Source organism: Quercus suber, unplaced genomic scaffold (genome assembly GCF_002906115.3).
Source record: "Quercus suber isolate HL8 unplaced genomic scaffold, Cork oak 2.0 scaffold_925, whole genome shotgun sequence".
Taxonomy (NCBI): Eukaryota; Viridiplantae; Streptophyta; class Magnoliopsida; order Fagales; family Fagaceae; genus Quercus; species Quercus suber.
This window is the reverse complement of record NW_027070348.1, coordinates 35,083-52,113: the sequence shown is the minus strand read 5'-3', so window position 1 is coordinate 52,113 and position 17,031 is coordinate 35,083. Positions and strand designations below refer to the sequence as shown.

At 34.5% G+C, this 17,031-nt stretch overlaps 2 protein-coding genes across 2 annotated transcripts in view; both read left to right on the top strand.

The window, feature by feature from the left end:
• Positions 1–12,841, top strand: part of LOC112024410 (probable LRR receptor-like serine/threonine-protein kinase At1g56130) — a 75,143-nt gene extending 62,302 nt beyond the window's left edge. The window contains exon 22 of the mRNA XM_065768363.1: positions 12,591–12,841. Coding sequence (XP_065624435.1) covers positions 12,591–12,826 — 236 coding nt within the window. The 3' untranslated portion in view covers positions 12,827–12,841. The remainder of the gene's footprint in view (positions 1–12,590) is intronic.
• Positions 12,842–13,112: 271 nt separating this feature from the next.
• On the top strand, positions 13,113–13,926 carry LOC112024411 (probable LRR receptor-like serine/threonine-protein kinase At1g56130). Its single transcript, XM_024057047.2, has 2 exons — positions 13,113–13,260; positions 13,356–13,926. Exons 1-2 carry the CDS (start codon positions 13,135–13,137, stop codon positions 13,725–13,727), a joined length of 498 nt encoding a protein of 165 aa, XP_023912815.2. The 5' UTR covers positions 13,113–13,134; the 3' UTR covers positions 13,728–13,926.
• Positions 13,927–17,031: the final 3,105 nt, after the last annotated feature.

Genomic DNA, 17,031 nt, shown 5'->3' with positions numbered 1-17,031 from the left:
TTTGATGAGAGCTTCAACAACATGAGAATTGGAAATTCACACAACCTTACATACATTGGAAATCCAAACCATATTTACAAAACATCGTCCACAAGTTCTGGCACATGCTTAGAAGTTGATGCCCTTAGGGAATTAAAACACAACATATAATACTAATAACAAACACAAGTAAATGCAAGTAATAGAAAGTAACACACAACTTCAGCTCTTCCAGGGCGACCACAACGTCTAGGATGATCTCGTCCAAGATGATGTTCATCCAGGCTGATGTTTTACTAATAATATCTTCTTAAATGCTCAACATTCCAGGGTGCTCTAGCTTTCTCCCGTCCAGGGCTTCTAAGTAATATGATCCTTGTCTCTTGCAATTAATAATCTTGTAGGGTCCTTCCCAATTAGGTTCTAGTTTCCCATGGGCTCGGTTTCTGGTTGTCAAAGAGACCCTTTTTAGGATGAGGTACCCAATGTTAAAGCACTTGGGTTTCACCATTGCATCATATTGTCTAGCCATGAGATTTTTATACCTCGTTGTCCTTTGCTCCACGTTCATCCTTACCTCGTCTATCAGATCAGGGTTGAGACGAAGTTGTTCTTCATTATCCTCGTCTTGATACTTCATCATCCTGTGGTTTTCCATGTGCACTTCTGCAGGTATAACTATTTCACTTTCATAGGCTAGCTTGAAAGGAGTTTTCCTTGTAGGGGTCCTCACAGTCGTCATATAAGCCCATAAATCTCCTAGTAGCTCATCTGGCCATACTCCCTGAAAGTTCAAATAGCGTATAAAACACCAATGAACGTTTAGACCCCCAAATACAAAATTACCAACACAAGCTTATAATTAAACAGTATATGTGCAAAATATGAAATATAAGCTATATCCAAATTGGTAACACACTCTAAACCATAATTAATTACACACACAGCCACAATTGAAAGGTAAGAGAAAGGAAAGAGAGATGCAAACACAAAGATAATACGGTGATGTGTTATCGAAGAGTAAATCGAAGTACTCGACGAAAAACCTCTCCGCTGCCCTCCAAGCAATCAATAATCCACTAGAGAATGAAGTTGAGATACATGAATAGCAAAAGACCCTCCAAGCCTAATCTACCTAGTAAATCTAAGCCCTTCAAGCTTCTTGCTCCAATAAGGTTACGCCGAACTTTGTCTTCTCTAACTTACTAGATCCCACAATAAGCCCATTGCATGAACCAAATGAATTGGTCCTCTTTGAACTGCTTCCCAAGCACCAAAACACCTCCTTACTAATATAGGTATGGTTAGATAAGGATTTGCAAATGTACCTCTCAAGGATATGTCGATGAAAAGGGTAAGAGTAGAGGAATTTGGAGAATAAAATGATAAAGATTGTGGATGAGTCACTTGATACATGTTTTAATGTATGCTCACTAAACTGTCTTTGGCTTCGATACAGTTTAGTGAGCATACAACTGGAGAATCAAATGTACTTCTCTTTGGCTTTGGCACCATACATTTTAATACAAATCGGATTCCCTTTTTCCTAGTCAAATACTAGTATGTACGATGGTTTTTTCAGCTCAATATCTCTTTTCAAGATTGATATTTGTCGAACTCTTGAAAAAGAAAAAAAAAATGTGTGAGGAGATATATAGGCACACGCCTACTCATGTATCAAGATTAAGCAAGACTATTGACCAATCATTCATGACAAGCTTAAAGATCTATTTACAACAATCAAAATATAGATTTCTAGATGTCGCTCACACTTAGAAAATGTGCATACATAACAAGCTAAGCTCGTAAATGCACTACGCCATTAGTACGAAGGTACTAGGCCAAACTCACATGTGATATGTGCTCAAACATATACGATCAAACTTTTTGAATTTTTCACTTTTTATGTGGTTTTGGATTTTTACATGCACAAAAAAAAGAAATAAAAGTAAGATAAAAAACAAAAACAAAACAATGCATATAAAGAGATGCATGATGCACAAATGCATGTGTATGAAGCATCTAATGCATGAAAAGTCCTACAAAGATTGAAAGAATTGGATCAAGGACCAAGAGAGCATAAACTCAACCATAGGAACTCTTCCTCATCCAAACGGAATGATTGTTTGGAATGAGTGTCTCATGAGAAGTGGGACAAGGGTTGGAAGAATGAGAACCGGAGATGCACATAGACAAGGAGGTAAGAACATCAAAAACTTTCTTCAACAACTTACCATTTTCCCTCAAATCCAGTTTTTCTTCATAGCACAACTTTCAAGAAGCTCATGTTTCTCTTTTCTTTTGATTCTTTTAAGAGCTTGAAACTTAGAGTAATGAGGTCTAAAATGACCGAAGGCACAAACAATGTGTTTAGGTCCACAAGGCTTTTTGGAAAGGGATCTAACAACATGGTTTTATTTTCTCTTCAACTTTGGACATTGGGGTCTTATATGACCAATCATACCACAATGGTGGCAAGTTGGAACAAATTTGGATCCATCCAAAACCTTATGTTGAGACCTAAATAGAGGCTTTGACTTAAGAGTCTTTCTCTCCACTTTTTGATCTCTTTTGTGTGGAGGAATATACACCGACTTGCCTTCAGAGGTAGAACACACAATAGGCACAAAATCGGGTACCACAACATGATTGCAACAAATATTTTCATCCTTTTCAACAATCGGTTTAGCAATCAAACACTTGGCATGTATCTTAAGAGATTCATTTTCACAGTTAAGATCATCAATAAGTTTGTTAGGCAAAACAAGTTTAGCATCCAAGTTCATATTCAAACATTCAAACTCTTTCAACTTTTCACAAGAATTTCAGCAAGTTTTTTATACTTTTCAACCAATTTATTAGATTCATTGAGCTTAGCAATCAAATCATCCTTTTCCCTAGTGAACTTGCTCAAATTCACATGAAACTTCTTAAACTTTTTCTTCAAGAGTTTGACATTTGGAATATTAACAACACCCATAGATTCATGTAACATGTCATCATAATTATGATGTTTAACACTCATAGAGACAATTTCACTAACACATGGCTTGTTACACTCAACAACATCCATAGAAGCATACAAAGCATTATCCATGGCAATACACAAGGGGTCTAGGATCACACTTAGGTAATAAAGCCAAAACAAGTGTACCTACTTTGATACCAATTGAAAGCTTGGATTTGTGTGAAAACACAAGAGTTTGTTTAGACCCCCCCCCCAAAAAATTACGGCTTAATTGCTTTTACTCTAACTTATCTAAGTGCGGAACAAAAGTAAATGAAACACAATCAACCGATATAACTTTAGTGCACAATCATGAACAATAAATAGAAATAAATGTAAAGCACAAGAATAAGGGAAGAGAGATGCAAATACAAGATAACACCAAGATGTGTTATCGAAAAGGAAACAGAAGAACTCGGCGAAAAACCTCACCGTGACCCTCCAAGTTGAAATCAATCCACTAGAGAATAAAGTTGGAGTACACGAATAACAAAAGACTCTCTAAGCCTAGTTTACCCCATGTATTTGAGCCCTCCAAGCTCCTGCGACCAACGGATTTCTCAGAGTTATGTCTTCTCTAGCTTTTCGGATCCCACAATACGCCCAATTGCATCCGCCAAGCCTCTATATTTCGAAAATGTGTGGGTTGTGTTTGGGTACAAATCTCCTCTCATGGTATGTCAAAGGGAGAGGGAAGGAGAAGATGTTACAATGATTTCTCACTAAGAATGAGTAGCTCTCTCTTTAAAAGATGGGTGTGTGTTGTAGAAAACTTATCTAGGGTTCTTTTTTCTGAATGGCCTCTCATACTTTTGTGGGTAATGAGGGTATATATAATATGGGTGAAGGGTAAGAAAGTCACTCTTAAAATGCTCCAAGCAGAACGTTTCGTGGCATTTCATAGGAAGGCCTTACCCGTAAGACACTAGTTTAATCCTCCAGGCTGGCATGACTCTTCAGCTTCTAACATGTGCTTCTCGTGTGCCCTTTTTCCGGGAACACTTCCAATCGCGAAACTGCACTGATTCTTCATTTCATGCTCGATTCTTCACCAACTTAATACTAAACCCAATACAATAAAATCTCACAAAATACAAGGAAATAATTTAATGCACTTACAACACTTTTTGTCATGGAATAAAGCCAACATAAAACATTGTTGTAAATCAAAAATTTACACTTTTTATCATCAGACCGAGACAACAATCAGTTTTTGGTGTAGGCAAGGATTGAACCCCAAATTTGTTATTTTACCATTAGAGACTTTACTAGTTGAGTTAACTGAAACCCACAAATTAAATTCTATAAAGCTGTCGTGTAAAACTCTTTACTTATATTATGCAATATAGCATATTGTTTCATCAACCTTTTTCAAATTCAAAATAGTGAAAATAGGGATAATGATAATCACACAAATATAACGTTTCAATTAGCGAATTCATTTCATTCTAAAAAAAGGAAAAAGAAAAAAGCGTGGTGTAGAAGAACGGGCTTGTCAGATTCCTTTTATTTTTTTAAACATATTATTAATGTGTAATACATAAAAGGGATAATTACAGTAAACCTACCTGTGGTATGGCCCTATTCACTTTGCCTACCCGTGGTTTAAACATTTACACTTTGCCCACCTGAGATAACTTCCATTAGGGATTTGTTGCCCACCTTTCCTTTTGTCATTAGAAAAACACATTTTTAGGGAAAAACAAACATAACAAAAATAAAAAAAGTAAGGGTTTTGATTGCTTAAGAACTTCTATAAGAACAAAGTGGAGGAATAGCACACAAATCCCACTCTAATCTTGACTTCTCTCCCTACTATGGCTAGGATTCATAGTGGGTTTGAAGTTGGAATTGGGGTCCAAATGAGAACATGGGGCAAATGGGTGTCCGAAATCCAAGAGCCCAGGAAGAAAAATCAGAACTGGCTTGGAACATTCTCGACCTCAAAAATGGCAGCCTGGGCCCACGACGTAGCAGCGCTAAGCATCAAGGGAAACTCGGCCATCCTTAACTTCCCCAAACTAGTCGGGTCACCACCCCAACCCACTTCTAACTTGCCCCAAGATGTCCAGGCCACTGCTTCCAAAGCAGCTTCTATGGTCAATTTCGACAAGTTCTAGCTTTGGCCATGGGTTCCTTGACGTTGAGTTTGGCTTCGACTGTGATTTCGATCTGCCTCTCTCTCTCTCTCTGCTATCTTATTTTCTTTGTTGGAGTGTAGTGGGTCTATGTTTGTGTTGCTAGGTGTGGTGGGTCTGGGTTTTAAAGAGGGGTTTGCTTTCGTTTTGGTTTGAGATTTGAGAGAGAACTAACGTGAAGCCGTGTATGATTTTTGTGAATGATTGAAAGAATCTGAAAGGATTTTTGTCAAATTAGAGTAGAGCACTTTCAAGTGTAGGATTTTTGTAAATGTTTTTTTATGATTTGTGCGAATATGAAAATTTTATTTGGATTGATTGGCTTAAGACTGTTCATACCAAGAGGAAGTGTGTTCTTGAACCCAAGCTTAAAATTTTTTACAAATCTACTTTTAGATCTTCTTTTCTTGTTTTTGGTATAATTTTTTGTTTTGAGAGGAAAGAGACATAAAATGAGAGATAGAAAACCATTTTGAACCAAATGTGTTGGCCTATCCATTTGATCTTGTTTTGATACACATCTTGTTTCTCTACAAAACCCTCCCTCTTTGATCTTGTTTGTTTGAGTTTTTTCTGTTATTTTTTGTTTTTAGAGGAGAAAGACATAAAAGTGAAGATAAAATACATTTTTACCCCTGATTTTAACAGAGGTGGGTAACGGATGGGTAACAAATTAAAGTTTAGGTGGGCAAACTGTAAATGTTTAAACCACGGGTAGGTAAAGTGAAAACAGGCCATAGTACAGGTGGATTTACTGTAATTATCCCTATATACAATATAGTATTATTGAATTTTATATGTGTGTACTGTGTGAAACTGGTGGCATGGTTCAATGCATAATTAAAGCACCGTGCTAAAAAAAAAAAATATATTTGCTATAAATTGAATTTGATTATTTAGGTTAGGGATTAAATTGATATAACATAGAAAATGTTAGGAACCAAATTGACACAATTAAAATATTAAGAACCAAATTGACATATGGTATAAAGTATAAAAGCCAACTTTATAATTTACCCTTTGTTTTAACTTTTAAAGAAAATCATATTCCTCTATTAGGTTTCAGAGCAAAACAGAGTGGATGTGATAATCAAGGACCCACCTTTTTTAGTGACTCCCAAGTTATTTTTGGTGTTGAAAACCTTTTTTGCTTTGGTTGGCTCTTTCTTGGCTAGGGTATTAATTATTAAATGATACAAAAGTGGGTCCGAAGCTGACTCGTTGTACTGCCTCGGCTCATTGGTGCTTTGGCTTGCAAAAAAATAAAAATTTTAATCTATTTGTATTTTAATCTATTTGTAGGGTTTATCGTGAGTCTTGGATTAGCTATGTCTTCCATGGCCTCTCCCTCGTACGATTATTGATCGTCACCCATATCCATAAGAAGGACTTTAGTTAGTTTGAACGGTTTCTTCATTGTTACTTTTGATATTTCTCTCCAATTTTACTTGCAATGATAATTTCACACTTCCCCACAACAATGTTACTCCATCATATCATTTAATTTGAAAAAAAATATTCATTGGTTCTTCTCACATCTTTAATATTCTCTGAAAAGCACCAATTTTAACCTGACATACTCATATCATCTACTCCCTACCTGATATACTCATATCATCTACTCCCTACATGATATAACAAATACCTACAATATAGGAACAGAAAACCTTTGGTTATATTTTTCTTATGATCCATAAAATTAAGTTATATAAGATTCAATAGGCACAATTAACTTATTTTGACATTTCCATGATCTCAAGGTCTAATAATCAAGATTTTTTTTCGTAGTCAAATTGTGATTTTTGAATATATAACCGCGGGGGGTATCTATTTATTCTTTTCACATAATTCTATACCTAATAACTTCATAATGCTATATATAAAAAATTAAAAAAAAAAAAAAAAAAAAACAAAAACTGTAGTTAAAATTTCAAATCCATGTTTAGTATTACATTAATAAAACAAATAAAATAATGGTTAATCAACATCATGCACTAATATTTAGCGAAAAAAAGAGTGAGACAATTATTGGTGTCTTGGTTAAGGATTTTTTTTTTTCAAATAATTACTTGGTTATGGTTGAGGTAGCATAAAGATGTGAGATCTTTTCCTTTAAAAAATTGCCATTTTGAAAAAGTATTAAAAAAAGAAAAGAAAAGGAGATTTGTTAAACAATTACGTGATAATGAACAGTAACTTTGAGTCTTCAACTATGTAAATAATAAAGTTTTTCCCAATACCACATTAACTTAGCTAAGGCACAAAGTTTATTACCAATAGCCTAATCACACACATGCTTTGGTGGTAGTTTAGGTAAGGCACAAAACAGTAGATTTTTGTTGTTTCACATGTGTATTACATTTATGCATGCATGCCAAGTGTGTTCCAAAGTTAATAAAACATTAAAAATTAATAAAATTCTATCATTCAAAAATAATAAAAAATTTTCACAGGTTGTGTTAAAGAGTAGCAGCTCTTTCAAAAATAATTTTTTTTTTTCATAGATTAAGTTAAAGACATCAACTAATCCTAGTTGTTGGTGAGACTAATTGGTGTGTGGATGGAGTGATTAGCAGAATAGGAGTTGTCTCTATGACTGTAGGGTGGAGTTATTTGAGAGGGACAAAAAGCTCTCAAATGAGAGGCATAAATTGCGTAAAGATTATTGGGTTTTTGTGATTTGTTTTACTAGGATTTATAATTGATTTGTTATATATATATATATATATATATTATTTTACTTAGACCATATCCAAAGATTTTTTTATTATTATCTGAATATGTTAATTGTTTTGTAGATTTTCCTTGTTGTTCGAATTTGTAAATTGTCCAAATGTTTAGCTAAAAGTTTTTCTTGATATACTTGGGACAACAAGACAAGGGATGTGTTAGGACATATGTGGAACTTGTTAGAACATATGTCATGTAAAATTGGCTAATCCTTGAAAAAAAAATGCACTTTACTTGTAATTAGGTAGATCTAGGATGTGTTTAATACTTCAAGGAAAAAGAGTTCAAGTCTAGTATTGAAGCCATGCAAGTCTGTCCAAGAAACAAGTGAAGAAGTGCTGTTCATTAAAGCTCGACATATAAATCTATCGAGATTTAATGTATAATTCTTGACAGAAACTATATCTATCGAGAATTACGAAATTCAGATTTCCAGATCTGTTTTTCACGCACATCCAAGTTATTTGTATAGGGTTTCTTTTCTCACAACTCTAGACATATATAAGGATTATTTTAAGAGCCCTCTAAGGTGATGCAACTTGATGTAAAGTGATTATTCACTCAAATTGTGACCGGAGACAATTTGCCCTACTTCATCTTCTTTGTAGAAGCTGTTTTGTCTTTGCGCCAAGGGTTTTGTAACTAAGGAGCTTATTGATCTTTATCATCTGGATGAACTGAAGAACTTTGCAACTATTAGGACATATGTGAATCATGTTAGGAACATATTGTCATTTAGAATTGGCTAATTCTTTGACAAAATGCATTTTACTTGTAAGTTGGTAGATCTAGGATGTGTTTAATACTTCAAGGAATAAGAGCTCAAGTCCAAGTGTTAAAGCCATGCAAATCTGTCCAAGAAGCAAGTGAAGAAGAGTGGATTTTAAAGCTCAATAGCTAGCTAGACAAATAATATCTATCGAGGTTTAAAAGGCTTGTTTAGCCCAATGCTCAATAGCTGCTCGATAGATAACCTATTTATCGAGATTTTCAAAAATCAATTTTGTTCAAAGTGAAAGTTAAAAGCTTTGTTCATAAATGGCAGATGAGAGAAAACACCATTCCTACTGATTTGTCATCTAAGCATGAGATGTGCTTCATGATGAAGTTTGCATTTAAGGTTATGGTCACAGGTTTGTGGTACCTTGATAGTGGCTGCGCAAGACACATGATTGGAGACCGATTTCTCTCTAAGGTTTTCGAGTCTAAGAAAGGTGGTAATGTCACTTTCGGTGATGGAAGCAAATCACAGATTAAAGGAAAGGAAACCATCTCTCTACTTGGACTGTCAGACATTGCAAATGTGCTATATGTAGAAGGTCTAAGAGCAATTCTGTTAAGTGTAAGTCAAATATGTGATCAAGACTTTATGGTGCTATTCTTAAAAGGGAAATGCCTTGTGTTGAATAAGTCTGAAAAGAAACTCATAAGTGGTGTTCGCACTCTATAAAATTGTTATGGTTTGGTCCCTGATGCTAATATTGTGTGTAATAGCATTCGTTTGCCAAATAAAGATCTATGGCACCAAAGAATGGGACATGCTAGTTACAAACATCTTTCAATTGCATCTAAGCATGAATTAGTTTTGGGGATACCAAAGCTTAGTAGAGTGAACAATGTGGTGTGTGGACTGTGTCAGCTTTGGAAACAGACGAAAGCCAAACATCTGGGCACTCAAACATTCGCTACATCTAGACCATTGGAGCTACTACATCTGGATTTCATGGGTCCTACTAGAACCGAGTCTTTTGGTGAGAAAAGATACATCATGGTTGTGGTAGATGACTTCACCAAGTACACTTGGGTCATTCTCCTAAGATCCAAGTTAGATGCTCCTGAGCACATTGAAGCCTTGTGCACAAAATTGCAAAATGACAAGAGTTTAAAGATTGATAGAATTCGAAGTGACCACGGTAAAGAATTCGAGAACTCTTACATGGAGTCCTTTTGCACTAGATTAAGTATATCTCAAGAATTCTCTGCTCCTATCACTCCACAGTAGAATGGTGTAGTAGAAAGAAAGAACAGGGTTATTCAGGAGATTGGTAGAGCCATGTTGCATAACAAGGACGTGGCTAGAAACTTGTGGGGAGAAGCCATCAACACTGTGTGTTATGCGGTTAACAAGGTGTATTTTAGACCCGGTACGAAGAAGACTCCCTGTGAGTTATGGAAGGGAAGGAAGCCAAATGTTAAATATTTCATAATCTTTGGTAGTACTTGTTTCATTCTCAACGATAGAGAGAATGTGGGGAAATTTGACATCCCGAAGCTATGAAGGAATATTTTTGGGATACTCCTCTACAAGTAAGGTTTATCGGGTTTACAACAAAAGAACCAAGAAGGTGATGGAAACTATGAATGTTGTGATTGATGAAGCCTCAGAGTCTGGTTTTGAGAAAATTAGTGAGGAAATTCCCAAAGAAATTCTTCCTCTTGAGCCCAAGGATGTTAACGAAATTTTTTATCAAGAGCCCACAACTCCAAGTACTCTCGGCACTCCAAGTGTTGCAGAAGGTTCAATAGACATACCTACCTCACCTGACTCTAAATCCCATGAAGAGGAAGGACCATCCTCCAGGATTAAGTTGAATCATCCACCTAAATTTGTTGTGAGAAACATGAATGAACTTACACTAAGGAAGCATATAGTTGATAAATGTGTTGCTAACTTTGTGTCATATTCTTGTTATCTTTCGTAAGTTGAACCTACCAAGGTTGAGGTAGCTCTTAAGGATGAATGCTGGGTTAAGGCTATGCATGATGAACTGCTTCAGTTTCAAAGGAATGATGCCTGGACTCTGGTACCTAGACCAGAAGGTGAGCACATCATTGGCACAAAGTGGATCTTCTGCAACAAGACTGATGAGGAGGGTAATGTAATCCTCAACAAGGCTCATCTTATGGCTCAAGGATACTCTTAAATAGACTATGATAAGACATTTGCTCTAGTAGCCCATATAGAGTCCATTAGGACTCTCCTAGCCCTGGCATGTCACTTAAAGTTCAAGTTTTATCAAATGGATGTAAAGACTGCTTTCTTGAATGGGTTCCTTAAAGAAGATGTCTATGTGGCTCAACCAAAAGGATTCATTGATCCACACTTTTTGGATCATGTGTTATACCTCAAGAAGTCACTTTATGGTTAATAGCAAAGTGTTTTGTGTCCCATATAAGGTGTATACTAGGTTGTGGGTTTTATGAAAACTATCATGAGTCTCAATTGTGACTACACTAGCCCTTTTGGAGCATAACACAGATGTGAGTAGTGCTTTTCTTTTGGTGGTTGCAAAAATTTGGGAGAGTGTGATTGAATATAGATTAAGTCACGAAACAACAATATCAGAGAATCAATTTGCTTTTATGCCTACTTTTTTCTTGCATAAACATCTAAAGGAAAGATATAAAGAAGTCAGTAAAGATCCCCATATAGGTTTTATTGACCTAGAGAAATCTTATGATAGGTTATTTGAAGAGTTTATGTGGTGATTTTTAAGAGAAAAAAAGAGTTACTTTTTTGTATATTAAGTTGACTAGGATATATATGACAAAGTTGTAACTAGAAAGAGAACATAGAAAGACATCACAAGTAAGTTTCCTATCCTTATAGGTTTGCATCAAGGATAAATATTAAATCCATATCTCTTTGTGTTGGCTATATGAGTTCACCAAATCAATTCAACATGAAATCCTCTGATTTATGCTTTTGCAAATGATATAGTTTTAGTGGATGAACTAAATGCAGAATCAATGTCAAATCAGAAATTTAAAGGGATGTTTTAGAATATGAAGGATTTCTACTAATAAAAATTGAAGTAAAGTACAACCTATCAAAAAAAATTGAAGTACATAGAATGTTTGTTTGGTAACAATATAAATAAAGTTCATAAGTTCTAAGACTTGAGGGTCAAGAAATACCAAAGAGTTAGTGCCTTTGATATCTTAGATCCACAATTCATAAGGGAGGAGAGTTTGAAGATGATGTGAACATAGGATATACGAAAGCAAGGTGAAGGAAGTGGAGAAGCACATTAGAAAAATTGGGTGATCGTAGAGTACTTATTAAGTTAAAGGAAAAATTTTATAAGACTATTATAATACAAACTATGATTCGTGGTACTAAATGTTAGGATCTTAAGAAATAACATGTTCATAAAATTATTGTAGTTTAAATGAGAATATTAAGATGAATAATTGGAAATACAAAGAAAAATGGTATTTAAAACGAAGAAATTTTCTTTAAAATAGAGGAAAATTTGATGAAAAGATGAGAGGGAGTCACTTGAGATGGTTTAGTTATGTGCAAGGAGTGTGATTAATATTCTCATTAATATTGCTTGAAGTAGTAAAAAAACATGCCAATTAAGGAAGTAACAAAAAGTGTGATTTTAGATAAGATAGAATGACAAAAGTGAATACATGAGCCTAATCTTGATTAATCTGTGGAGGATCTATAACCAACCCCCAAGTTTTGGGACTAAGGCAATGTTATTATGTCATTAAGCATTGTCAATTATGTTTTGGACCACTGCCAAATAATTTGAAGTAGCCCAAATCTCATATGACAATATGTTTTTTTACCTAGGACATAATTTGATTTTTCCAAACTATAATGTTCTTTGACAATATCCATATGGGAAGCTTTGTATCATTGCACTCAAATAACTCCTAAATAAGGATTTGGCATTTGCTTGATGACTCTTAATCTAATTAGATGGGAGCTACTACTAATGCAGGAAAAAGTAAGTTGCATCTTGATTGGCCTACCCGCTTCAGTGTTTGCTTGGGAACTACAAGAGGACTTGCTTATCTCCATGAAGAGTCAAGGCCAAGGATTATACATCGAGATGTGAAGGCTAGCAATATTTTGATTGATGGAAAGCTATGCCCGAAAATATTAGATTTTGGATTGGCAAAGCTTTATGATGACACTAAAACCCATATCAACACCCGAGTTACAGGGACCATGTAAACTCCTTATCCACTTTCTCAAAGCCATTGTCTTTAATGCTTGTTTTATATTGTACCAAGATGCATAATGCAGTGTAAGATGTAGATCCTTATATAAGTATCTAACAGTCAATCAATAATCACTAGATTCATTTGAAGAATGATCAATAACTATTACAAACTTGAGGATGCTATTGGATTTTTTTTTTTTCATTACTAATAATCAATTTACCTATGGAAATTGAACCCGATCAGATACATTGATAGTTTTAAATAAACTTGCATAATAATTTTAAATCTTGCAGAGGCTATTTGGCACTGGAATATGCAATGCGTGGGCACTTGACTGAGAAGGCTGATGTTTTCAGTTTTGGTGTTGTTGCTTTGGAGATCCTAAGTGGGAGACCAAACTCGGACAACAGCTTGGACACTGAAAAAATTTATCTCCTTGAATGGGTATGGGAAAGGAAGTTTTTCTCTCTTTTTCCATTTCTTAATTTATTGCATTAAAAAGAAAATTCTTATTTTCTCTCCTTGTCATGAATCACCAGGCATGGACTCTACATGAAAATAATCAGAGTTTAAGGCTGTTAGATCCCACATTATCAAAATTTGATGAAAATGAAGCTGCTCGAGTGATAGCAATGTCTTTAATGTGCACACAGGCATCACCAAACATGCGGCCACCAATGTCCCGTGTTGTGGCCATGCTTACAGGAGATATTGAGGTAGGCATTGTTACATCAAAGCTGAGTTATTTAACTGATTGGAATTTCAAAGATAGAACAAGTAGCTTTTTGAGTGAAGAAGATAGAAAGCATCATGAGGATAACACTGATCTTAGCCAACTTGGTAATCCATTGCCTTCTCCTATAAATGTTACTGAAACCATGTTTGGTGGCATAATTGGAGATGGAAGGTGAAAAAATCTGTCTTTGTTGCAATCACTCAGTAACACTGCCTTTGCTATCCAAGGCACTTCAAATTCAAAACCCTTTATGCTTGACTGGCTTTCACCTCTTGCAAATGATAATATGTGATGTCATGTGTGTAAATACTGAGATATTTATCTTGTCTTGAATCATGATTTCAATCAACAATGAAAATTTTCTTCTTTGGGAAGTTATAGGCTTATAGTAGCATAATACTAATGTGAAATCATATGCTTGACCACAATTTTTTACTATCACAACTTTATTTTGATGTTTCTAGTCTTCTTCTCACTATTATCCTATAGATGAAATGGCATACAGGGCATTAATGTTGCAGAAATATGAGAAATCGCAGGATTGGTGAGCTATGCACATAGGAAACACAAATTAGCCTTGTTTGAATAAAATGGATTAGACCCTCCAACCAACATAAAATAAAGGACTACATCATTGTTACATATCTTAGTTCTCACTCAATAGGACTGTGAGATATATAGGCCAATAAATAGGCGAGATCTACCTGAAGTAAGTGCTCTTTTGGTAGGACTTATTCAAAGTAAAAAAATAAAAATAAATAAATAAATAAAATCACTAAATGATACTAAGAAATCAACTTTGTCCATTTGGTACCAATTTGAAACATGCATTTTGGGTTGAAAAGGTGAATTTTTAGAATGGGCAGTGCAATACTTGATAGTGTGGATATTAGACTATGGATCGACACCTCTTTTCGTTTTGTGATGAGTGTGTGGGTACCATCCCTGCTTGTGCTTCTTTCATGTGTTAGGTCATTGACAGTGCATGGATTGTAAATAAAGTGAACAGAATTATCACCAATTATCCAAATTTTTATCATGTGATAGGTCACTTACATATATTCGATTTTAACTATAAATTTATGTTGCGAGGGTACTAAGAACATTAGCATCATTTGGCTTTAGCATTTGGCATACCAAACACAAAAAAAGGTCTACATCACATGTTTCAGATTCTAAAACATTTGGCATCCATCTACAATAACATTCTAATAATAGAATAGTATGATAGAATGGCAGATATAAAAATTGTTTTACTTATTTTAATCAATTCTTCTCTCTCTCTCTCTCTCTCTCTCTCTCTCTCCATTGTTGGGGTGGGTTGATTTTGGTGGTTGTTTTTATGATGGCCGGTGGCGTTTAGGTTGATTTTGAGTTGGGGTTAAGATGGTCAATGCCGATTCGTTGATTTTGCTTGTTAGTGGTGTTTGGTTGGTTTTAATTGGTGCGGTGGGTTTGTAATAGTGGTGGGTGTGGGCTGTGGGTGGTGGTGGCAGTGGTGTTATATGGGCTTTGTATTTTGTATTTTTTTTATTGTTGGAGTTTTTAATTTTTTATACATTATTTTATGATGGCCGGTGGTTGTTTTTATGATGGCCGGTGGTGGTTAGGTTGATTTTGAGTTGGGTTTAAGATGGTCAGTGCTGGTTGGTTAATTTTGCTTGTTAGTGGTGTTTGGTTGGTTTTAATTGGTGCGGTGGGTTTATAATAGTGGTGGGTGTGGGCTGTGGGTGATGGTGGCAGTGGTGTTATATGGGTTTTGTATTTTGTATTTTTTTTTTTTATATTGTTGGAGTTTTTAATTTTTTATACATTATTTTAATATGTGTATATATTATTTTAATATATTGAACTAAAAAATAGAAGGTGTGATGTATGGTGTATTGTGAAATGGTGTACTAAAATAATAAATTAACTTTTTGATGTGTTAAAATCACATATTTTTAGAATTGCTGATTTGTTAATGTTCTAAGGTAAGCTTTGATAAAATCATGTTTTAGATAAAGAATACAAAATCAATAATTTGATTATGCGTGGGGAGGGTATTAGGCATCTATTAAAACGTGGTACTTAATTATAAGATTTTAACCATCTGTAGAAAAGTTATTATTATATATATATATATATATTTTCGTTTTAATCTCATCTGGAAATGTTAAAATGCTAACAAGTAGAGGCATTGGTAGTGGTAGTAATAGTGGGCCTCTTTCTCTTGGACCTTTGATTTTTTGATCCTCTTTAGAAGAATACGACACCGCCCAAGTCACTCCAATTCACTAAAGAAGAAAGCCCTAGAGATTTAAAATGGTTGTTTGATTTAAAATTGAATTGAATTGAAACGAAAGCTTGGGTTTTTATTTGTTGAAATTTATTAGGAGGCACCTATGGCTATAGAAACCACATTTCAAAGTGCCCTCCCCAAGAGTTGAGCTTAAGCACATATGCTATCAATATCACAACATGTCGCTACTAACATTACTCTAAACTGAAATTGGAAAAACTGAAGCCTGAAGTTTGAGGAAAGGAGTGTCATTTTAATTATTATTATTACTATTATTATTTTCCCTTAAGTGGCAAAGTCTTTTTCTTGCATAAGGGACCTATTTTGTTTGAGTTCGTATAGGGACACGATAAAATCTTACAATATTTTCACAACAATATGAGATGTCAATCCACAGTATATCAGAATAAAATAAATATTATTACAGAGTCCACTATAAAATGCGCTAGGAGTGAATAAGAAATTGATGGCTAAAGTTCCCTATTAAAGATGGTTTAAATTGGTGGAATCTGTGAGTCCCACATAGGATGTTTACCGTGTAGTAATTATTTTTTTATAAAACAAAGTGTCTATTCAATAGACAGTCCCTCGTGCATAAATGCTGGTTTTTTAAAATACGTACAGAAACCATATTAGTTGCTTAGTCAAAGAGAGAAAGAGACACAACTTTGTTCACTAGAAACGAAGATTGGAGTGTTACTTCTGAGTGAGAGGGGCAAAGTTTTCTCTAAGGAGGGTGAGTAGAGAGTAGAATGGTCTCGCAAAGACTTGAACACCACTTCATTATATATACACACACGAACACTATGGAATAACATGAACAAACAAAAGATCTTGTTTTTTGATTAAACTCAAGATCTTGGAAGGAAGGGAGTCAATTTCATACTGAATGTCATTTTAGTTTGGCAAGAGGAATAAATTGTTTTCATATCAATTGATACTAATGTACCATTTTGGGGTTACTTCTATTTATATACTTACATGTATAAGATATGTGTGGATGTATTTTTATATGTACATATGTTTTATTTATTTACATGTTTATAAACATATAATTTTAAATCCACATATTTTATAAGCCCAAATATTAGCTTAGATAAAATAATCCAATGTATTAGTTTAAATAACATGTTTAATAATTTTTATTTTTTTAACTTTTTTAATTATTGTTTATTATAATGGTCGAAACACCTAAAAA

Bases quoted from the DNA above. Each gene is read 5' to 3' on its own strand.
- LOC112024411 (XM_024057047.2), top strand. From the start codon at position 13,135: ATGCGTGGGCACTTGACTGAGAAGGCTGATGTTTTCAGTTTTGGTGTT. The intron at 13,261-13,355 runs GTATGGGAAAGG...ATGAATCACCAG, and splicing joins AAATTTATCTCCTTGAATGG to GCATGGACTCTACATGAAAA.